The 23759-nt window shown below is 47.7% G+C and overlaps 1 protein-coding gene across 1 annotated transcript in view; it reads left to right on the top strand.

Annotated features, from left to right (window-relative positions):
* The window catches only part of ACAP3 (ArfGAP with coiled-coil, ankyrin repeat and PH domains 3), a 143464-nt gene that overhangs the window by 54806 nt on the left and 64899 nt on the right, over window positions 1-23759 (top strand). The window contains exons 2-4 of the mRNA XM_061600839.1: window positions 13028-13085; window positions 16527-16646; window positions 20660-20713. Of these exons, the coding sequence (XP_061456823.1) occupies window positions 13028-13085; window positions 16527-16646; window positions 20660-20713 (232 nt within the window). The remainder of the gene's footprint in view (window positions 1-13027; window positions 13086-16526; window positions 16647-20659; window positions 20714-23759) is intronic.

The following is a 23759-nucleotide window of genomic DNA, read 5'->3' as shown; positions in this document are numbered from 1 at the left end:
CCCATGCCTAACCTCTTCAGGCAGTCCAAGAGGATAACGTGGTCAACGGTATCGAAAGCCGCTGAGAGATCAAGGAGGACAAGGAAGGTGCATTCGCCCCTATCCCAGGCCCTCCTCATATTATCTACCAAGGCGACCAAGGCTGTTTCAGTCCCATGTCCAGGCCTGAAGCCCGATTGAAATGGATCCAGATAATCCGCTTCCTCCAAGTGCGCTTGCAACTGCTTTGCCTACAGTGGTGAAAGAGCAAGCATGGCTCTGTGCATCACCAATCACATTAGTGAGTACTAGGATCTTTTCTTTCTAAGTATGTACTTCCTATAATGAAGTAAGCTTCCTTATTTAAGTCTCAGGTGACCGACACTAAAGGGCAGACACTTAATGTGGCATTCAGTATGGAGCCATTTTCCAAGCTGCATGTACTGGACTCTGCTAAGATAATCCAACAATGCATATCCCGCCCTGCAACCCCGTCTGTCCGCCTCTTTATTTGTTCCCCAGCGCAGTGCTTCCTCTCTGCAAAACCATGTCAGTGCCGAGAGAGCTTCAGAACTGGGTTTGCACAATGCAAACTAATGCCATGCCCCCAAAATAACACCCTTCTTTCCGGAAACAATGAAGAGCCGGCTGAGCCTTGCCAAGGCTGTCTGTCGGTCCACAGCAAGAACGGGTGACAGCTTGGAGCTAATTGCAACGCCTCCCACCCAGTCGATGCCTGTAATTAGTTTGCGGCATATTTTTATTTAAAAACAGAACATGCACATGCCACCGCCACCCCTTTTGGTAAGAAGGGGTGTGTTGTTTCAACGTTTCTCTCTTTCTCTGTGGGCATCTCCAGATTTTGCAGCCGAGATGAAACCGTGTGGAAACATTGTCTCCGGGTGAGCAGGGAGAAAGATGCCCTCAGACCATTCCACGTGATTTCCAGGCTGAGAGAACAAAAATAGCAAAAAGAAGGCATCTGCCCAAGAGAAACTCTTTCATTATTGTATTTCGTATGCAGGGCCTTGCCAACGGCAGAGAGAGGAAGGTGGCTCGCATTTCCACAGTTTGCCTCTTATTTTTGGAAGCCATTTCAAAAGGGATGGATCCATTGTGGTCAGGACTTGTGGCTCCCCGTTGCTAGCGGCGGGTAACGGGTGAAGTGAGAGCCTGGCTCACTTTTTATCTTTGTTTTTCTAAGAAAAGACTGACTACCCAATAAGCTAGAGCTGTGCTGAACTCTGTCCTCCAGTTTCACAAAAGTTTCCTTCCTCTGCAAAAGAGGCTTCATTTTTTCCCCTGCCACATTCTCAAGCCCCGTGATAATTTTCTCAGAGCTTCAGTGCGGGGTTTTTTTGGCTTATCATATTGTTGCAAGGTTGCCACGGGTGGTGTGTAATGCTGGTTTCCTGTAAAGTTTTCTCTAGCACTCTGCAGCCTCCCCAGCTGTCCGTGCTTTCTGATCTGAAAAGCACCCCATGGGAGGAGTGACCCCATGGTGTCTTCCTCCCCTGGGCAGGCAGACAGAGAGCCACTGAGAAACGTGACAGTGGTATCAGCATGCTTGGGGGCAATCTTGAGATTTGTGCAAAAAAGGGGGGGCAACCTGCCCCAAAACAGCCCACTGAGGACTGTCATGCTCAGTAGTCACAGAATGTTGAGAGTGCCAGCTGGAAAAGAAAAATGGTAAACTGGGGATGGGAGGGAGTACCCTGAGAGAGGGCATGGCTGGCTGGCACGGACCCTGAACAGAAGCACTCCCATTAGGAGGTGAGATTATGCTGCAACATTTTGTTGCGGTTCCCAATCGGCAACCACTGTTGGCTGCTACTGAGCAGGGCGAAGGGATTGTGGGCCTTGGCAGCTGTCCAGCGATGCCTGCTCCTGAAATCCACCCAGAAGGGCAATTCTTAGGAACTTACTAGCTGTGACAGTTAAGGGAGGAACCTCCATGTTCTGAGGCAGTTTACCTTTGAGGAGGCGAGATGCTGGGGACGTGTTGCAGACGTCTTCATGCCTTGATAGTAAGCTCCCCAGATGTGTCTGCCTGGGAACAAAATGTCAGGAATTAGATGGGTCTTGGTCATCCTCATCAATCTTTATTTACAGTCAGCTGACCACAAATATAAAGCATAATGCTGGGAGTTATAAAACAAGACTACATAGTAACACAGAGTACAACGAGCAACAAACTGGATTATATAAACAACTCAAGTTATTTAATTACCGTTGACAATCGTACAGGGTCTAGTCCGGATGGCCAAGTTCAGGAATTTTGCCACTTGCACAGTGATTGCCTTATCTGAACCCTCAAGTAAAACAGTCAGAAGGGACTCAAAAGAACCGCGTGGAAAAGACTGCATAATAGGGCGTGTAAGTTTTTTTCTGGCCCCTTCATAATAGCTACAATTAAACAGTACGTGTGAAATAGACTCCACTTCGTCATTATCACAGGGGCAACATCTCTTGTTTCTTGGCGTTTTTTTATATCTGCCATCCAAAAGTTTAGAGGGTAGGGCATTAAATCGAGCCAAAGAGAATGCCCTCCTATATTTGGGAATAAATAACCAGCTTAGGTAGGGCATCTCGACTTTGCGAAGAAAACCTGATAGGCCCAGTGACTGGGGAGAACAAGGACCCTGTGCGGCTGCAGAGAGCTCTTGGTTATCAATATCCACTAACCTCTGTTTGACAATCCCTTTGGCGCTTTCGAAGGTGGGTCTTGGTGCGAATCCAGCCAACCACTCAGCAGTGTGTTGGTAGACACAGGGCAGATGAAAAGAGGGGAGGAGTGGCTCCAGTGACATCTGAGGTGCTATAATGACCCAGCAGATGGAATTATTTTCTCTCTCTCTTTCTCTGTATGCTAACAAATTCTTCTGCTTGCATTGTGGGCATGAAACAGAGGAGACCAGCTGCGTTCCCATCGACCGCAAGGCTTCTCTCTGCTCTGCGTTTGGCTTTTCCAAATCGGCTATTCTTGAACGAAACCAGAGCTGTCCCTCTTCTGTATATAATCCAGAGCCGTGATGAATAACTCGGAGCATTTCCTCCACGCTTGATGTTCTGGGCCCGATACATCAGGAAGTCCATTTGTTTTGGTGCGAGGGTCATCTTCTCGGAAGTGGGGGGAGTCCAAGAATGCCGTTGCCTGCTCAAGCCGGGAGGGAGGGAACGCTCCCGCCCGTCAGGCCATAGTTGGGGAGCGTGGACGCCTTGCACTGTCGGAGAGAGGCAGAATGCTTCAGCAGGCCTCCTAACTCGAGGAAAGCCGGCAAGGAACGAGAGCTACAGGAGGCCAAACGCAATCCTGGTTTGAAAGAACACCAGGCCAGATTCTGCTAGGCCGGGGGAAGCCAATGTGGTGCTTTCCAGTAATAGCTTTTGGCCTCATCCACACCATACGTTTATGCCACTGTTATTCCACTTTAAACAGTCGTGGCTTCCCCCAAGGAATCCTGGGAAAGGTAGTTTGTGAAGGGTGTTGAGAGTTGCCAGGAGACAAACTGAACATTGCAAAAACTGAATATGCAACCAAACGGAAGGTGAGCTCAAACAAAGGCTGCTTTTTTTGCCAGCCTGCCTTGAACATAGGAAGCCATACTGAGTCAGACCATTGGCCTGTCTAGCTCAGTATTGACTACACAGGCTGGCAGCAGCTCCCCAGGATTTTAGACGGGTTTTTCCCAGCCCTCCCTGGAGATGCTAGGGATTGAACCTGGGGCCTTTTGGATGCAAAGCTGATGCTCTAACGATTAGCTATGGCCTTTCTCTTAAGACATAGGAAGCTGCCTTAAACTCAGACCACTGGTCCATCTATCTCAATATTGTCTACACTGGCTGCCAGTGGCTCTCCAGGGTTTCAAGCAGGGGATGTTCTAAGCCCATGACCAGAGGTGTAGTCGTCCAGGCTCTCAGGGGCTCTGAGACACCTTAAATTTTTTGTGAGCAGGGTCCCAGCAGAATCGCTATGTCTCCAACATCCTATGAGCCAATCAGCATGAACGGGGAGGTGGTTATTTATTTATTTATTTAATTAATTTAATTTATATACCACCCTAAGCCCAAGGGCTCTCTGGGCGGTGTACATAAAATAAAACAGTCAGGAATATATAAATACAATAATACAATAAAATCAAGCCAACAAAGGTAAACAAAAATAATCAAACAGCAGCAAAATACAACAATACATATAATAAAACGCATTAAAATGCCTGGGAATATAAAAAGGTTTTCACCTGGCGCCGAAAAGATAGCAGCGTCGGCGCCAGGCGCACCTCATCGAGGAAACCATTCCATAGTTCGGGAGCCACAACCGAAAAGGCCCTATTTCTAGTCACCACCCTCCAAGCTTCTCGATGGGATGGTACTCGGAGGAGGGCCTTAGATGTTGAGCGCAGTGTACGGGTAGTTTCATATTGGGAGAGGCGCTCCACCAGGTATTGCGGTCCCATGCCGTGTAAGGCTTTATAGGTCAAAACCAGCACTTTGAATTTAGCCCGGAAACAAATAGGAAGCCAGTGCAGATGAGCCAGAACGGGTGTAATATGAGCGGACCTTCTTGTCCGCGTCAACAATCTGGCCGCTGCATTCTGGACTAACTGTAGTTTCCGAACTGTCTTCAAGGGCAGCCCAACGTAGAGCGCATTGCAGTAGTCCAATCTAGAAGTTACCAGAGCATGAACGACTGAGGCGAGGTCGTCACTGTCCAGATAGGGACGTAGCTGGGCTACCAATCGGAGATGGTAGAAAGCATTCCTTGCCACTGAGGCTACCTGAGCCTCAAGAGACAAGGAAGAGTCGATAAGAACTCCCAAGCTACGAACCTGTTCTTTCAAGGGGAGTGTAACCCCATCCAGAACAGGGTGAACATCCACCATCTGGGCAGAGAAGGCACTCACTAACAGCGTCTCGGTCTTGTCTGGATTAAGCTTCAGTCTGTTAGCTCCCATCCAATCCATTATCGCGGCCAGGCAACGGTTTAGTACGTTAACAGCCTCACCTGAAGAAGATGAAAAGGAGAAATAGAGTTGCGTGTCATCAGCATACTGGTGACAATGCACTCCAAAACTCCTGATGACTGCACCCAGCGGCTTCATGTAGATGTTGAAAAGCATGGGGGACAGAACCGATCCCTGCGGGACTCCACAATGGAGAGTCCAGGGTATCGAGCAATGTTCCCCAAGCACTACCTTCTGGTGGCGACCCACCAAGTAGGAGCGGAGCCACTGCCAAGCAGTACCCCCAACTCCCAACTCCGTGAGTCTTCCCAGAAGGATACCATGGTCGATGGTATCAAAAGCAGCTGAGAGATCAAGGAGAATCAACAGGGTCACACTCCCCCTGTCCCTCTCCCGACAAAGGTCATCATACAGGGCGACCAAGGCTGTTTCGGTACCAAACCCAGGCCTAAAACCGGATTGAAACGGATCGAGATAATCAGTATCATCCAAGAGCCCCTGGAGCTGGCCGGCCACCACCCGCTCCAGAACCTTGCCCAGGAACGGAACATTCGCCACAGGTCTATAGTTGTTCAAGTTATCTGAGTCCAAGGAGGGTTTCTTCAGGAGTGGTCTCACTACCGCCGCTTTTAGGCAGTCAGGGACCATTCCCTCTCGCAAAGAGGCATTGATTACCTCCTTGGCCCAGTCGGCAGTTCCGGTCCTACCAGCTTTCACCAGCCAAGAGGGGCAAGGATCCAGCACCGACGTGGTCGCCCGCACCAGTCCAAGGATCTTGTCAACATCCTCAAGCTGCACAGACTGAAACTCATCCAATAAATAAGGACAAGACCGTGTTCTGGATGCTTCATTGAATCCAGCTGCTATAATATTGGAGTCTAAGTCCCGACGAATGCTAGCGATCTTGTCCTGGAAGTGTCCAGCGAACTCATCACAGTGGGCTACAGATGAATCTATAGTATCCTGAGGGCCAAGATGTAAAAGCCCTCGTACAGTTTTAAAAAGCTCCGCTGGGCGGGAGAGTGATGCCTTAATACTGGCAGCAAAATATCTCTTTTTTGCTGCCCTCACCGCTGCTGTATATCGCTTAGAGCAGGCACTTACCAAGGCATAATTGCATTCGTCGGGAGTCTGCCTCCATCTGCACTCAAGCCTCCTCCTCTCTTGCTTCATCACTCTCAGCTCCGGGGTATACCATGGGGCTGCATGAGCTCTGCATAGGAGGGGGCGCATGGGAGCGATTGTGTCAACCGCCCGGGTCATCTCCGTATTCCACAGTTCAACCAGAGCTTCAACAGGAGCGCCAGTCTTCTCAGTCGGAAAATCCCCCAGAGCCCTTTGGAAACCCTCAGGATCCATTAATCTCCGGGGGCGGACCAGTTTAATAGGTCCCCCACCCTTGCAGAGGTTAGCCACTGAGAAGAGTCTTCTAACATGCTTCCTTATCCGTTACTGCTGTTTGGGTCCAATCAGAGTGAAAGAAGGTGAGTCAGCCACTGAGAAGACTCTTTTCAGTAGCTAGCACTCTCCCCTTTCATTCTTATTGGCTTATAGGGATGTCTGTTGCTGTGGGAGAAGGCATGAGTAAGGATCTCATTATGGACCCAGCAGCAAAAAAAGGGTGGTGGTGGCTGTGAAGGGACCCCGCACTTGCGAAGTTGCCACCGCACTAGTGCCCATGATCCTCTTAATGTTCTAGGAAGCCATTTTTCTCGCTTAGGAACCTACTAAGCTGTTTTAGACCAGGTCAGACGACTTGCCCATCTGGCTTAGTATTGCCTGCACTGACTGACAGCAGTTCTCCGGGGTCTTTCTCATTGTGACTTGCTGCTTGATCCTCCAAACTGGAGACGAACCTGGGACAGGAGTTCTACCTGGAGATGCCGAGGATTAAACCTGGGCCCTTCTGCATGCAAAGCAGATGCTTTGCCACCTAGCGTTATGAACGTAGGGAGCTACCTTATTATGGTCTATTGATCCATCTAGGCCAGTACTGTCACCTCTGACTGGCAGCAGCAGCTCCTGGGTGGCCAATTATATAATGCCAGAAAGAGAGGAACAGATCTACCAAAGCAATGGGACAAAATAGGGCACAGATCTGCATAAAACCTGTGTGTGCTAGTCTGTACGTAGAGATGCATATTTGGAAAATAATGGCGATAATTAAAATAGACATGTAATGCATCTCTCTATAGTGTGGAAGATTGTGGCTAGGTGATTTGTTTGCCTGCTGCCCAGGTGCCAACAGCTGATGGGCTCCTGGGTTGTTCCTTCTTGAGGTTTTTATCTTTCCCTTCAAAAAGAGGACTCCAATAAATAGAAGCCTGTCCTCTGACGGCCCTTTGTAATGAAGGATGCGTGCCCATGGCTGCTTTGGCTCTCCAAGGCCAGGGATTGGTGGCTGTGCAAACTGGGGTTTGTGGGTGGGTGAATTGTGGTTTGTCCAAAAGGGGGAAAATGGATATATTGCATTAGAGTGACAGAGCACTTTAATCCACTTCATTTGTGCACGCCCGAAGTTCTGGTGTGTACCCAAATCCCTCCTGCAAAACATGGACTGTCTGGAGCTGCCCTAGGTATGGGGTGGGGAGATGGCTGTCCCCATTTTCTTGCTACAGTTTCCCAGGAAGGGGGTGGCATGTAATCAGGTTGATGTTTAATTGTGTCAATTGTGGTTTGATTTGTAATGTGTAATAATGTGACTTATTTATTTGTATGTAAACCGCTTTGAGGTCACTTGTGACAAAAGCAGCATAGAAGTTCAACTAAATGAATAAAGTACTGCTACTCCCAGGGCCTTTTAGTAAAGAGTTTTGAATGAGTGCAGCAAGTCACATCAAGCAGCTAGAAACTTTTAGAAAATAATAATAAACAAGAAAGCTTAGAAAGCCGTCAAACTTTGCGAAAAGAAAACTAAGTTGAAGTGAACCATGTTCAGAATGAAAGGTCCATAGACACGCAATCTTAAATCTAGGGATGTGCTAGAATTCCGCCCAAGTTGGACTTGGTACAGAATTTTCCATAATTCACTTATTCTCAGTAGCTGAGGATTGGATTGTAATGCTGCGAATTTCCATTGCTATTTTTGAAAATGGATTTAAAATAACCCTGCCTCTAACATATTGATTGTAAGAATAATGTATCGATATTTCCTTCAAAATATTGTTATTTCCTTTAAAAACATTGATATTAATATCAATATTTTTTCCTAGTAAACAAAACACAGATCAGTAAAAGCACCAGCTAGCGGATACAGAACAAACTTGAATCAATGCCAGCTTGTTAGGTCGACGGAATGCTTTCGAACCAGCACCGGGCAACGTATCCCATCCCTAATCTTAATCCACTTGTCTGTGTGAGAGAGCCAGTGTGGCAAAGTGGTTGTGACCTGGGAGGCCAGGGTTGAAATTACCACTCAGCTACTGGATGAGCTTGGTCCGGTCACCGCCTCTCAACCTAACCTACCTCACAGGGTTGTTGTGGGATAAAATAGAGAGGGGGAGAATATGTATGCCACCCTGCGCTTTTTGGAGGGAAAAAAAGTGGGATATAAATAAATAAAATATAAATAAATTTTAAAAAATGAATAAAATTAATTCCTATCCGAGCACGATCTGTTGAATGTGAACCGGGTTCGCTCCAAATTGTGGCACAAACTGAAATCTTCCCCCATCTGTACTTCTCAGTGTAAATACACCCTATAAGCAGGGCTGGCACCAGAGGGTGGACCGGTTGGGCCCTAGTGGGCCCCACAGGGTGAATGGGTGGTAGTGCTCCCTTTTGCGATCCGCGGCAGCGTCGGCTCCCGACCCTGCAGCAGATTGCAGAGAGTGAGCTCCCAGGCACCCCCCTACTTCCATGCAGGCCCGCAACGCCCACCTGCACGCCCTACCTACCTTTCCCTTGAACTAAATGTTGGCTGTGCTGCGGGTGCATGCCTGCCGTCAACCAAAATGGCGGCCGAAGCTTCCCTATGGGGCTAATGGCAGGCATGCTTGCACACAGCAGCCAGCATTCACTTCAAGGGAAATGTGGGGGGGGGCATGTGGGGGGGGCAGGGCCCTGGGCAGGCTGGTGCTCAAGGGCCCCAGCATGCCTGATGCTGGCCTTGTCTATAAGCAGATTGGGATGAATACTCATTGTCGCGTAACTGGCCCACAAATAAATTGGAACAAAATGCTCAGTAAAGACGAGATATAATCTCACTGCTGTGTAAGCTTAGTGCAGATCAGTCAGGATGGATGCTCATTGTTGTATCACCTTCCCACGGACAATTCAAAATGAAGGCTCAGTCAAGACTGGATTGAGGCTGCATGCACACCATACATTTAACACACATTTAACTCCCCCCCCAAGAATTCTTGGGCCCCTGCTGGGAGGAAGTGTGGGATATAAATCAAATAATAAATAAATAATAATAAATAAATAAATTCTGGGAACTGTAGTTTATCCATCACCAAGCCAGAATTCCCAGCACCCTTAAAAAAATACAGTTCCCATTATTCTTTCAGGTGTGGGGAAATGTGCTTGAAATGTGCGGTGCATACGCAGCCATAGTCTAGCCTCTACGTAAGCTTTCTGCAAGCAAGTCAGGACTAATGCTCAATAAATAGGTTGTCTGGAGGGGCCCAGCGTCTCCTGTGACCTTCATTCCAAAGAAACCAAGCTCACAGTATGTGCTGGAACCTTGAACCACTTGCAGAATGGGATGCGCATGACAGTATCTTTACAATCACAATTGTACTTAGGCTTAAATAACAGCATGCTGCAAGCAGACAGTCTTTGAAGACGAGGTTGCGAAAGGAAAGGTGTTCAAAGCACACGAGGAAGAGCTCAGATGTCACACATATTCACGTGGCTCCACCTCACAGTTGATGCTGGGGTGTTGACTATGAAGCACATACTCCTGAGGTGCTGATTCACCTTCACGAGCGTAGCCAGGATGTCTTCTCCTGTGTCCCAAGGCAGATTGTTTTGTCTGCTGGAGCGGAGATCGGGGAGAGAGGCGAGGCAGCTCTTCAAGATCAACTCCTTCTGTTTGGTTTCCACTTTTTGTATTGTGGGGAAAGAGGGGTGTCTTTGGGGGTCTGGCCCATTTGGATTGCAAACAGGACCCGATGTTGGAAGCATTTTAGCCATATCGAATGGGGAATGCCTTCTTCCATACGAGGTAGGACAGATCCTTTGCTTGTTTCGCAATAACACAGGTTGGCCGGGATTTACTTTTATTATTATACCTTTATGTTTGTGTGCGTGAGATGCAATCACTTCCTGTAATAGCAAACTCTGGTGCTGAGTGCCAATGGTTATGGAGGCAAACTAGAGCCTGTAGACCAGGGATTCCCAGTCTGGTCTGTGGACGAGCTTAAATCCGGTGGTCTGTGGCATGCTTGTGGCTGAAGACAGGAGACATCCATCCATGGTGTTAAATATGCATGTTGATTTTCCATTGTATTTTTATTTCTTCTTTTTATGGTCTTTTCTGTCGTCTTGCAATTTGAATGCTATGGAACAGAAATTGTGATATAAATAAAAGACAATATGTAAGAAGTGAGAGAAGCAATAAGAATGCAATGGAAAACAATCATACCAAATCTGGCCCAGTGCATTACAATTGCTACACAAGGCAGAAAAAAAATCATTTCACGGTCTACCAAGACCCTAAACAATTTTCAAGTGGTCCGTGGGGGAAAAACATTTGGGAGCCACGTTGCTAGAAACAAGAGGGAGGTATTGGCATGTTTGGGAGAATCCCAAGGTTTTGCACAAGTAGGAAAAATATTTTGGGAGATAAAACCTAAGGGGGGAAACTCCAAGGAGGACTGAACATGCATAGTGGCTACAAAATGCTGTGTGGGTATGTAGAATGAAGAGCCAAGGGATGGAAATAGGACGTAGTGTCCTGGAAGAGGGTACGGCTGGTGCCAGTGTTAGGATGGTCTACCTCAGGATGCCTCTGAATACCAGCTGCTGAGAATCACAGGTGGGGAGAGCTGCTATAACACTCAGGTCCTGCTTGTGGGCTTCCCATTGGGTCATCTGGCTGGCCACTGTGAGAAGATGCTGGAGTAGATGGGCCACTGGCCGGATCTAGCAACCAGGCTCTCTTCATCATTCTCTCCTTGGATGGCTTTAAAGGGAGATTAGACAAATACATAGAGGAGGATGCCTCTGAATGCCGGTCGCTGGGAATCCCAAGTGGGGAGAGTTGTTCTTGCGCTCAGGTCCTGCTTTCAGGCTTCCCATACTGGGAATCTGGTTGGCCACTTTGAGAAGATGCTGGACTAGTTGGGCCACTGGCCTGATCCGGCAGGGCTCTTTGTATGTTCTGCTGTCGGAGGCGGCAGACTTCTGAATGCTGGTCACTGGAAATCCCAACTGGGGAGAGTTGGTCTTGCGCTCAGGTCCTGCTTTCAGGCTTCCCATGGTGGCATCTGGTTGGCCACTGTGAGAAAAAGATGCTGGACCAGATGGGCCCCCTTTGGCCTGACCCAGCAGGCTCTTCTGATGCCCTCTCCATAAGCATCCCTGATCGCTGGCGAGCAGACTGATGAGAAAATGTATACCCAAATAAATCTTTCACTTCAAACAGGCCACCCAGCACTTAGTTAAACAATGGGATCCACTGCCCCAGGATAGGCTGGCTGTCAGGTTCTCCTTGCTGCGCAGGGGCATTCGATCACGCAAGCCCCACACTTGCAGTCTGAACTGGTACAGCCCTGACACAGGTTTGCCCCCCCTCGGCGAGGACTTCCTCACACTCTCCCAACTCCCGACGACTTAATTCATGCTGCTGCTCCCAGTGCTTGGGATGTCGCTGGTTCTGCAGCCCGTGAAAGGAACTGATAATCAAGTTCTCCTAAAGGAATGATCTGCAGGCTGCTGGCTTCCTGCATTTCCAGAGCTGGGAGATTTGACCTGGAAATTCCTTTTCTGTGCACTGATGTCTGGAATGCTGACTTTTAAAAAGCCTCTTCAGCTCTCTGCCTTCGTAACCTCCCAATGAAGATTATTGTTATTGTTGTCGTTAATAATAATAAAATTATTATTATTATTATTATTATTATTATTATTATTATTATTATTATTATTATTATTATTATTAAATTGCCCACCCTTCACCAGTAGGTCCCAGGATGTGTTACAAAATCTAAAATACAGTATAAGAAAGAATTAAAACACATTTCAATCATAAGAATAGGATGGATTCTGAAAATATCAACATTGCTTTCCTATGTGAGGCCAATGGTTCACCTTGTCCAACATTCCTTCCCCCACTGAGTGCCCTCCAAATGAGTTTTTTTTGGGGGGGTAATGCTACAGCTCACATCAGTCCCAGCCATTATGGACGGTGGCCAGGAATGATGAGAGTTGGAGTCCAACAATAATGAGGTCAGGGGACGTTGTTCTGTCACTGTCAAGTGGGTGGACTGATGTTTTATAGCACCTCAGGTATTGTGCATAGTAATGTATTGGGAACCCCCAGTTGTGATGCTCTGTAGGCTGGATTGTTATGAGTTTTTGGTAGGTATATATTGCAATGGAGGACAGAAATAACTAGTCTGTTAAGACTGGTAGTGGAAAGAATCAAGAGACGTAAGGTTTATTACTACAAAATTGTACATACTGAAGCAGTCGTGTGGCTTGCCTCAGGGAGCCACGACTCACTAACTGGGAACAAAGACAGGAAGAGAAGAGATGAAGGGAAGGAGCAAAGCCTGCAAAAGCAACAGACACTTTAGAGGAGGAATTGTCAGAGTGAAGAATAAATTGTCTTTCTGTCTTTATTGCCCTCCACATTCAGGTTGCTTGTAAAATGGATTGATGCTTTACTCCCAACATGGATTATGTGGGGTTGATCTTTGGGGATTTGAACCCTGGTCTACTATGTCATAGTTGGACACACTAGCCACTTTGCCACACTGACCTAGGGCTGGTCCTGTCTCCATGTGCACCTGGTTGTTGGCATTCCCTTTGTAGAGCTCTGCCTTGCCTTCAGCCTGCCTGCCTCCAGTCCCCTGATAAGCTGATGTTCACATGTGGTTTCAAGCAGGTGCCGACGCCTCCATCTTTTCTCCTTGCAGGGCGACCATAGATGAGGTAGAAACGGATGTTGTGGAAATCGAAGCCAAGCTTGACAAGGTAAGCTGGGGAAGCTCATCCACAGGGAGGCGAGAGAAATCCGACGACAGGCGGTGAACTTAGAGCCCCCTTAGATGCTGCTACACAGCAACTTCCATCCTGCCTGACCATTGGCTGTGCTGGTTGGGGCTGATGGGCATTAAGAGTCGAGCAACATCTCTCCTCCTGCTCCCATCTCTGTCTAAGAAGAGGCATTCCCTGCTCTCGGGAGAGAATGCCTCTTCTCAACAGAGGCACTCTTCCTTCCATCTTTTGCCTGCAGTAGGGAATGCTGCTTCTTAGATCAGGGAATGGGGGGACCGGTGGCCGTCCAGGCATTGCTGAGCTACAGCTGCCATCCTCCCTGACCATTAGGCCGTGCCGGTTGAGGCTGATGGCAGTTGGGAGTCCAACAACATCCAAAGGGCCCCAGGTTTCAGATGGGGGTCGTTCCCAGCCATACCTGGCGATGCCGGGGACTGAACAAGGGACCGTCTACATACAACGAAGATGCTGTGCTACTGAGCTGTGGCTCTTTCCCTAAACATAAAGCAAGGTTCTAGTCCTCATGGTTCTGAATAAAGGGCTGATTTAAACAGGAGCACAGGAAAGCTGCCTTTATACCAAGTCAGAACCTTGCTCCATCTAGCTCAGTATTGTCTACACTGACTGGCAGCAGCTCTCCAAGGGTTTCAAACAGGGGGGCTCTCCCAGCTCTACCTGGAGATACCAGGGGTTGAACCAGGGGCCTTCTGGATGCAAAGCAGAAGGTCTTTCCCCTAAGCTATGGATCTCCAGGCCCCTTTGGTGTGCACACAAACACTGGTCAGCAGTGCTTTGTTCCTGATGCCTGATGTATGTATCCTGGAAGCCCCTTGCTTCCATTCACTTAATTTATTGCCTCTGTATCTTGCCTTTTCCTCCAAGAAACTCAAGGGGGCATCTGTGCTTCTCCCCTCTTCCCCCTCCATCCTCACAACAACCCTCTGAGGTAGGCCAGGCTGGGAGTTGGTGACTAGCCCAAGGTGCCCAAGTGCGCTTTGCGACTGAGTGGAGATTTGACCCCGGGCCTCCCGGCTCCTGGAGTGACACTCTAACCACACACTGTCTCTTCATCTCAGATGTTTTGAAGCAGTTACATTTTCCTCCCCGCCTAATGTTACACCCCTGGCCGGCCCCAGCTCTGCTGCTTCCAGTTGTTGCAGTGGGATTTCTTGCGTTCTGCTACGATTGTAATAACATTTCAGGAGTTCCCAGCTGCACACACACCCCCAGCACACACACACTGCTCCTCTAAAGTGTGCTCAAAGCAAAGGAGACTCAGCTAGTTCTGCTGCGTGTGAGGATGAAACGGCCTTGCAGAAACTGCCACGTTGCAGAACAGCTTTCCTTTCCTTTCCAGAGGCTTCCTCCAAGCCTTGCTGGTGTCCATCTGGGAGCCAGATGTGGCCGGGAGCTGCAGTTGTTTGCTTCTCATTCCCTGGAATCGGATGCAACAGTGCAAAGAACTTTGCCAGCACCCAATCTCAGCCTGGCCAGGCGACAGGAGTGACGAGAACAAGAGAGGCAGTCAGATATTATTCTGCGCGCCAGCTCTGACTTGTACCTACTCCTCAGCCTTGGGCAAGTCTCTTTGCCCCCTATCAGACAGACATTCAATTAAAAACAAAAAAGGGTGCAGAACTTTTATTAAGCCAGAGGGCCACATTCTCTCCTGGGCAACTTTCTAGGGGCCACACAGTAGGGTAGTGGCAAATTCAGAAGTGCAGGGTCCCTTCATGAGAGTCACAGCTACACCCCTCTGTCATTTTTTTGCCGCTGGCTGAGAATGAGATCCTTATTAATGCCTTCTCCCAAAACAACGGACGTCCCTAGAAGCCAATCAGCATGAAAGAGGAGAGGGTTAGCTACTGAAAAGAGTCTTCTCAGTGGCTAACTCACCTCTTTTCATTCTGATTGGCCCCAGTCAGCAGGAAAAAACAAGGAAGCATGCTAGAAGACTCTTCTTGGTGGCTAATACACTCCCTTCTCATGCTGATTGGCTCGTAGGATCCTGGAGATATAGGGACCCTGCTGGGAGCCTGCTCCCCAAAATGTAAGGGGTCTAAGACCCCCTGAGACCCTGGACGACTACACCCCTGGGGCACATGCCAGGAGTGAGCGGGGCCAGTGGCCAAAAGGTGTAGAGCAACAGATGTAAATTGTACCTTTGTACAATAGGCCTTCTTCTGCAGAATAACCCTTTCTATCCAAGGAAGAAAGAGGCATTTTCAGAGCCCAAAGACACATTCCAGGCAGGGAGAAGCTCTCAAGGAGGATGTGAAGCAAGGCCAATGAGGGGGTGTGGCCTTGGGAGGGCTTGTGTGGATGCTGTAAAAGGCTCGCCACCCATGATCTAAGGAGCCTCCCGCATAAGTCTGTTCAGTGCAAGAAGACTCCAAAATTACTTGTGTTACTGCCCTGAGAGGCACCAAACACCTCACGGGGTCTTTTTTAACTTACTGATCTGTTTAGACATTTAAACCTCACCTTTCCATGGTGAAATTGAAACTCAAGGCAGCTTCCCAATAAAAATATTGACTTCAGCAAAAACTAACAAAAGAAAGGAAGAAAAACACTCCCAAGGCTGACTCTAACAAGGAGCACCATTACAAAACATTGTCACGTGTCGGGCATTTTTTACTTGAAGGAACCTCTCCCCCCATATGCGCCCACTCGACCGCTTCGATGTGCAGAACTGGCACTGGCACAGTGCTGCCACATCATATTTGTCCTGCGCTTACAACAAATTGATCTTTTAGTGTGGCAGCCCCCATCCTTTGGAACTCCCTGCCCGTTGATATTAGACAGGTGCTTTGCCTGTACTTTTTCAGCGCCTGCTAAAAACATATTTGTTCCAATAAGTCTGCCCAGGCATGTAATTTTTGACTGGTGATTTTAGTAGCAAGTGTTTTAAAAGTAATGATTTTATGTTGTATTTTAATTTTTAATGTAACTGGTTTTAAATCTCGAATCGAATCGAAACTTTATTGTATAGCCAAAAGCCTTAACAATATGTACAGAATTTAAAAAGCCGTTTTAAATCTTCTTCCTTAATTAGATTTATATCCCACCCTTCCTCCCAAAAGGAATATTCCAGACTATCTTACAAACTGCTCAAAGCAAGTGCAGGGAACCTTTGGCCCTTCAGATGATGTTGAGCTGCAACTCCCATCAGCCCCAGCAAGCATGGCCCATGGCCAGGGATGATGGGAGTTGTAGTTCAGCAACATCTGGAAGGCCAAAGGTTCCCCATACCTGACTTAGAGGACTTTTGTTCTAGTAAGTGTTCTATAAATTTTGTCATTTTTTTTAAAAAAAGGATGTTTTTGTTAAGGGTGTGTGTGTGAGAGAGAGAGTTATTGATGTGTCTGTATCTGAGTGATCCTCCTTATATCCCACACTGACATCTTTCCTTCTCAGCTGGTGAAGCTATGCAGCAACATGATAGATGCCGGGAAGGCCTACATCATCACCAACAAGCATTTTGTCGGCGGGGTCCGGGACCTATCGCAGCAATGCAAAAAAGATGAAATGATCTCGGTAAGTGGGCGGCAAGGACTAGCAGTCCAAGGAGTTGTACTAGAAGGTGAGGGCCTTTGGACCAGTGGTGCTCCTCAAGCTTCACACGGTCTGGCCGTGAAGAACATTTGCAACTGGAATTCTGTGAAATCCAGATTGTAGGGCCCCACTGTGGAATCCAGTAGGGCCCCACTCATATGGCGGGTTATGTTCCAGACCCCTGCCGAGAAGCAAAACCCCCCAAAAAGTGGAACTCCTTCAATAAAATGGTGCCTGACGCCTGAAAAATGCCGTAAAAGCGGAACAAGCGCCGTATGAGTGGGGCCTTACTCTAATTTTAGCTGCCGTATTAGCGGAACACCGAAAAGCGGGCGGCTGAAAAGTGGGGCCCTACTGCACAGTAAACTACAGTGTAAGGAATAAAAGAAGTAAGCCAAACGCAGTTAAAGATATCTGGCACTGTGCACTGTAATGGCTACCACAGGTGGAAAAAAATCATTAAACGGTCTGCCAAGACCCTCAGCAATTTTCAAGTGCTCTGTGGGGGGGGGAAGTGTGGGAGCCACTGTTTTAGAACATGTGCAGAGTGCCTACCCCCTCAGCACAAGAACTCGATGGGGCAGGTTAGGCGGAGAGATCAAGGCCACCCAGCAAGGGTCCAGATGTTGCTGAACTACAACTCCCAACATTCCCCAGCCATCTTAACAGATGGTCGAGGATGATGGGAGTTGTAGTCCAGCAATATCTGAGAACCCGAGGTTGAAGCACACTGGTTTAGTCCCATTAGTCCGTTTACCTTGTCTTGCACTGACGGGCGCAGTTCCCCAAAATGTCTAGCACGGAATCAATCAGTGCATTGCATCTTTCATTTCTTACGCCGGGTTTTCTTGTATTACAGTTTGAATTCTGTGGAATGCAAATTTTAATACAATAAAATATCAGAAGTAAAAGAAGCCATAAAAATACAATTAAGAATCACGCAGTGTCTGACAACACTGAACTAGACGAACCAGTGGTCCCATTCGGTATAAGACAGCTTCCCAGGTTACACCTGTCATCGACCGAAGGCTGCAATCCTAAGCACGCTTACTTGGGGAGTAAATCCCACTGAACGCTGATAGGAATTTCTTCTAAATATACAGACATAGGATCGCGCTGCGCAGCGGGATAAAACGGCCCTTCAGCACCACAACAGACTTCCTTCATGTTGCACAAACCTTGGAAAGGATGGCATATCCTTCTAAAATGTACGGATGGGTGCATTTCTCAAATACCTAGGTGCCATCCAAACTCCTGAGAAGGCTCATAGCTCATCTAGCCACTGAAGAGTGCCCTGGGGGTGGGGAGAAAATGAAATACATGTGACATTAAACAGTGGCAATGACATTTGCACCACAGTTTCTAGGTGAGGCTAATCTGAGAGCTTAGAATTGTCAGCATCACATCCTCAAAGGACCATCCCCTACCCTTAAAGTTACCCTAATGCCAGGTCTGGGGGCATCAGGGCTAAGTGGAATTAAAAGTCTTCCCTGGATGTACAAACAACTACTTACAGTACCTGACGAGGCGAGATAAGAAACAAAACAAAACTGGCCACGTGCAGAATACGTGAACGTTTTTCACTGGGCAAAAGCCTGTTTTAATTAAAATTATCGTCAGTCTGATACCTCGTCCAGATGAATACTGAACGTTTTGCAAACAAAGGCCCCAAACTGGACATGTTCAAAATGATCCTTCCTGCAACTGCAGGCACCAATCCATCATTTTTGTAAAAAAGGAGAAATCCATAAAGCCGTCTGGATCTTGCAACTCCTGTTTAAGCAACCCACACACAGAGACGCCCCTCACTAAGCTAAAAATATCTGAGGCATTTGATGCCTCAAGGAATTGCATCGCTTTCTGAAAATCCAGAAAGCGGAGATGACGCATCTGAAGTAGGACGGCAAGCATCCGCTATTTGGGAAAGGGAGGATGCGCTGTGGCTGGAAAGAACTGCGCAGGCATTGAGGCGGTACCTTTGGGACGGCGATCGACAGGACTAGGAGAAGCCGCTTATACAATAAATACAATAAATAAATAAATAAATAATGTTCAGAGTAGGGATGGGGGAAGAATTTCAATTCAGTTCGCATTCAAAGGCGAACCTACTTCATCCACACTTTTGTACAGCCGTCCTTTGCAATCCTCGCATCTCCGAATTCTGCAACGCAGTTTTACATGCATATACTAAAAGAGTTGCACTGGTTACCAGTTGCTTACCGGGCCCAATTCAAGGTGTTGGTTTTGACCTTTAAATCCCTATACGGTTTCGGCCCAGTCTATCTAAAGGAGCGCCTCCAGCATCATCAGCTATGCCGCCCAGCAAGATCAGCCTCAAAAGACCTTCTCTCCATCTCATCAGTCAAAACAGCCAAACTGGTGAGGACTAGAGAGAGGGCTTTTTCAGTTGTGGCCCCCACCCTGTGGAACTCCCTCCCAAATGATCTCCGCCAGGCCCCTTCCATGATGAGTTTCTTTCGGGCCTTGAAAACCTGGCACTTCAGGCAGGCTTTTGGGGGGGGCTAGATTTTATCTTCATTGTTTTTAGATTTTTAATGTCTAGGTATTGTATGCCTATTTTGTACGTCGCCCAGAGTGGCTGTGCAGCCAGCCAGATGGGCGACTAATAAATTCAATATATAAATAAATAAATAAAATACTGGGGTCAAATTGCACACAAGAACGCACATGTTGGCGAAGAAGGCATACAAAAATTGCGTTATGTCAGAGGATACGACTTTGTTAGGCAGCATTGCATGCAAACATATGGGTATTTGGAGAAATTTGTACTAAAATGCTGATGAGTTTTCATGAGGACATAAAAATAAAATTGCAAACTGATGTGGGAATGTGGAGATCTGAACTCAGGACTGGAAAAATGAGAAACCAGACTTGACAGAGTTGCCCGTTCCAAGGTCAGGGCTGCCCATCTGAGAACGTCAGGGTGGATTTGCCTGTTTACGTCACACAGTGAAGCACCATGTTATTTGAAAATTATGGTGTACCTTGTCCTGCGCAGAACATTATTATTATTACTATTATTACTATTATTACTATTATTACTATTATTACTATTATTACTATTATTACTATTATTACTATTATTACTATTATTCAATTTGTATCCCGCCCTTCCTCCCAGAAGGAGCCCAGGGCGGCAAACAAAAACATGAAAAGCACTTTACAACGTCTTAAAAGCAAAATGCTTTAAAACATTGTAAAACAAAACATAGTTAATAAACAACTTTAAAACCATCTTAAAAAGCAATTCCAGCACAGACGCAGAGTGGAATAAGGTCTCTACTTAAAAGGCTTATTTAAAGAGGAAGGTCTTCAGGAGGTGCTGGAAAGATAACAGAGATGGCACCTGCCTAATATTTAAGGGCAGGGAATTCAAAGGTTAGGTGCCACTACACTAAAGGTGCACTTCCTATGTTCAGTGGAACAGGCCTCCTGATAAGAGGGTATCTGCAGGAGGCCCTCACCTGCAGAAAGGAATGATCAACTGGGTATAGAAGGGGTAAGTCGATCTTTCAGGTATCCTGGTCCCAAGCTGCATAGGGCTTTGTACACCAAAACTAGAACCTTGAACTTGGCCCAGTAGCTAATGGGCACTGAACACTGGCATGGTGTTATGTAAAGGGTTAGGGTTCACCTTCTTTATCACATTGTACCCAATCAGTCTCCCAAAGAACTCAAGGCAGTGTACATGAGGGTTATCTTTTTTTAATCCGGGATGGAGAACAGATCCGGATGACAAACTGGGTCCTGGTCTCCTGCAGGCCAAGTCTGACAGGTGGGCATGGCTGCCCACCTATCTGTCACCTGACGACAGAATGATGTCAGGTGGCCCAGGAAAAAAAGGACAGGCAGGTGAACAGCTGGAAGAGGGTGGTGCACAGAGATGTGTCCCATGTCCAATTACCAGTTTTATTTCTAGGCCACTTTCTGTTTGTTTGTTTTAACTGAGTGCCACACCTCTCTTCCTTCTACAGGAATGCCTGGACAAGTTTGGAGACAGCCTGCAGGAGATGGTCAACTACCACATGGTAGGTTACGCCCTTCCACAAGTTTCTGGGGGTGCTACATTGGAGCAACATTTTGTAAATGTCATAAACATCTTCCTTGCGCGCATACTCGCCAGGGCGAACAGATCTTGCGCACACGAACGACCTGCCTTGCTGACTGAGACCAAGGCTCATCTAATCCACTCTCCTGTGTCCAGCAGTGATCAGCTGGACCACTTGCTCTTCAAGGGTAGGACCGTGGCTCAGTGGCAGAGCATCTGCTTTGTGTACAGAAGGTCCCCGGTTCAATCCCTGGCATTTCCAAGTTGGTTTGAGGGGGAGAGAGAGAGAGAGAGAGTGTTGTCTGAAATCCTAGACAGCTGCTTCTAGTTTGGGTAGACAGTAACAAGCGATATGGACCAACTCGGTCAAAGACAGTTTCCTGTGTTCCTAATATTTAAGAGAAAGGCCTGAAGCTCAGGGACAGAGCACATTTTTTGCATGCACAAAGTCCCAGATTCAATCCTTGGCATCTCCAGGCAGGGCTGGGAATGCTTTCTCCTTGAAACCCTGGAAAGCTGCTGCCGGTTGGTGTAGACAATACTGAGCTAGATGGAGCAACGGCCTGACTCTGTACAAGGCAGCTTCCTAAGGTCCTCACCTCTGCAGGCATCACCCTGACAGCATAACGTACGTGAAGCTTTTTGAACCCTGAAATGAGGGCTGTGGAACCTCATGGCTAACTCCACAGGGGGTGGGGGAAGGATGGGACATGCCTGTAGTGGGTGGGGCGAGAGAGAAAATCTGGGCGGGGCAACAGGTGTGACTGTTCCATGGGTTGCATGCCAGCCATGCAAAAGCTAGAAGTTTCTGCACACATATAAATGTCTCCGTCCTCCATTGAGGCAAGCAAGGACAATTCCAACCAGGGCCAAAGAAGACAAAAACACTTGAGGAAGACTGATGTAGTGAGGGGTGTGACTTAGAGAGAGGGGTGGTTGTGGCCTGAGGGGAATCCCAAGGGCCTGATAAGAGAGCCCTAGAGGGCCGCATTAGGTCCTGGTCCCATGTATCCCACTCTTGCCTCAAGACTGCTGTTATTTAACCCTCTTCAAATAATAACATGTCTGTAGTCCTCATTGATTGCTGCGACTGTAGTTCACCCGTCAATCCATCCAGGGCGGGGGCTCAGCCACTGTTCTGTAGAAGCTCTGAGTTAGCTCTTCAGCAAGCCAGGAACGGTCTGCAGCTGAACTCCAGACAGGGGGAGTTGAGGGCTCGAAGCGGCTGCAAATGTCTTGGGGAGGGGGCGGGGGAGGCAGAAAGGACAGTTCCCCCCCCCCCTCAGTAGTGGCAGGTCAGGGATGGTGCAGAACGTGTTTCCCCTCCGTGTTTTGACATTTTGAAAATACATCGCGGGAGAAAGCCTGGCAGGCTGTCAACTCCTCAGGGCCGTAAAATCAGCATCCAAACGGAAAGGCTGGAACATTTCCTTCTCAGCCATGCTCCAGAGGTGAAGGGAAGGGGGGGACATCCAATCTCAATGTTTCAGCGGGCCTATTTTAACATTTATTCTAAGGCTGCGCCGAAAATTTATCCTCCGTTTTCTCCATCCCGCTGCCCCCCTGGGAACATTCTCCATCACTCAGTGAGAAAACAAAGGATTGCTGTCAGGAATGATCGACGCGAAGAGAGGACTTTGATAAAATTCCCATAAATGGGTGTAACATTTTGGATACGCTTAAGAACATCACCTGACAAAGTGCTATGCAGTGAAAACCCTTTGGAACAAATAGACCGAAGTGTTCGTGTCTAATAACTTCATTGGGTCTACTCTGAGTAGGACTAGCATTCCTGCTGGATCAGGCCAAACTAGGTCAGTATTATCCTTATATTGCAATTGAAAGGACTGTGGCTGAAAGCACACTTGCTCTAAGCATGACTAGTGAGTTCAGGGTGGAGGCGAGATTTGAATTTGCGGTTGGGATTGTATCCAATTAAGTTTTACTTGGAGTCGACCCACTGAAATCCAGAGCGCAATAAAAGCCCTGCAGGATCAGGCCAAAAGGCCCATCTAGTCCAGCATCCTGATCTCAAAGTGGCCAACTGGATGCCCATAGGGAAGCCTTTCCCAACCAGGGTGCCTCCAGATGCTGTTGGACCACAACTCCCATCAGCCTCAGCCAGCATTGCCAATGGCCAGGAAAGATGGGAGTTGTGGTCCAACAGCATCTGGAGGCACACTGGTTGGGAAAGGCTGCCCTATGGGATGCCTGCAAGCAGGACCTGAGCGCAACAGCAACTTTCCCTTCCTGTGCTTTCTAGCAACTGGTATTCAGGGGAATGCTGCTATGGACAGTGGTGGTAGATCCTAATTGTGCATCTTGTGGGAGGGAGTTCTACAGGTCCGTTCAACACTTCTGCTCACAGACAAGTCCCATTCAGTCCATGGAGGCTCACTCTTTGGGGGTGGTGGTTGAACAGCTCTGAGGCTGTCTACTCAGCTTGCATTGAAAGCACATTTAAACCAAAGATTCCCAGGAACTGTAGTTTACCCCCTCACAGAGCTGTAGTCCCCAGCACCCTTCACAAACTACAGTTCCCAGGATTTTGTGTGTGTGTGCGGGGAATAATATGCTTTCAATGTTTGGTGTGCCAGCAGCCTGGGAACGAGAGAAGGTCCTCGTGGATCTTCTTCTCACCATCTCTTGCAGCTCTCCTCCGAATTCTTTTTAAGGAAGCACATCTAGTTAGCTTTCCCCCCCAAAACTAGAGACCATCCCTAATGAAGAGTGACAGGGACAGTGTGGAAAAAGATCTGGGTAGTACACAAACACTCATACATGCCCAGCCCAAACACCCTTGAGTTCTTTCTGCTTTAAATCTCCTACTGGGCAGCAACCTTTAAATGCTTGTCGGGTGGTGGATGGGCATTTGACGGGGATGACTTCCCTTTTAAAAAAACACAGTTGTTTGTAGTGCTGTGCCAAAATCTGTCCTCCTCCAATTTCTCAAAAGCCTTCTTTTCCTGTGAAAGCGGCTTCCATTCTTCTACCTCTTATCTGGAAATAATCTATTTATTTATTAA

The sequence above is a fragment of the Rhineura floridana genome, chromosome 18, assembly GCF_030035675.1.
Source record: "Rhineura floridana isolate rRhiFlo1 chromosome 18, rRhiFlo1.hap2, whole genome shotgun sequence".
Lineage (NCBI taxonomy): Eukaryota > Metazoa > Chordata > Lepidosauria > Squamata > Rhineuridae > Rhineura > Rhineura floridana.
This window is presented reverse-complemented; position numbering and strand designations above follow the sequence as displayed.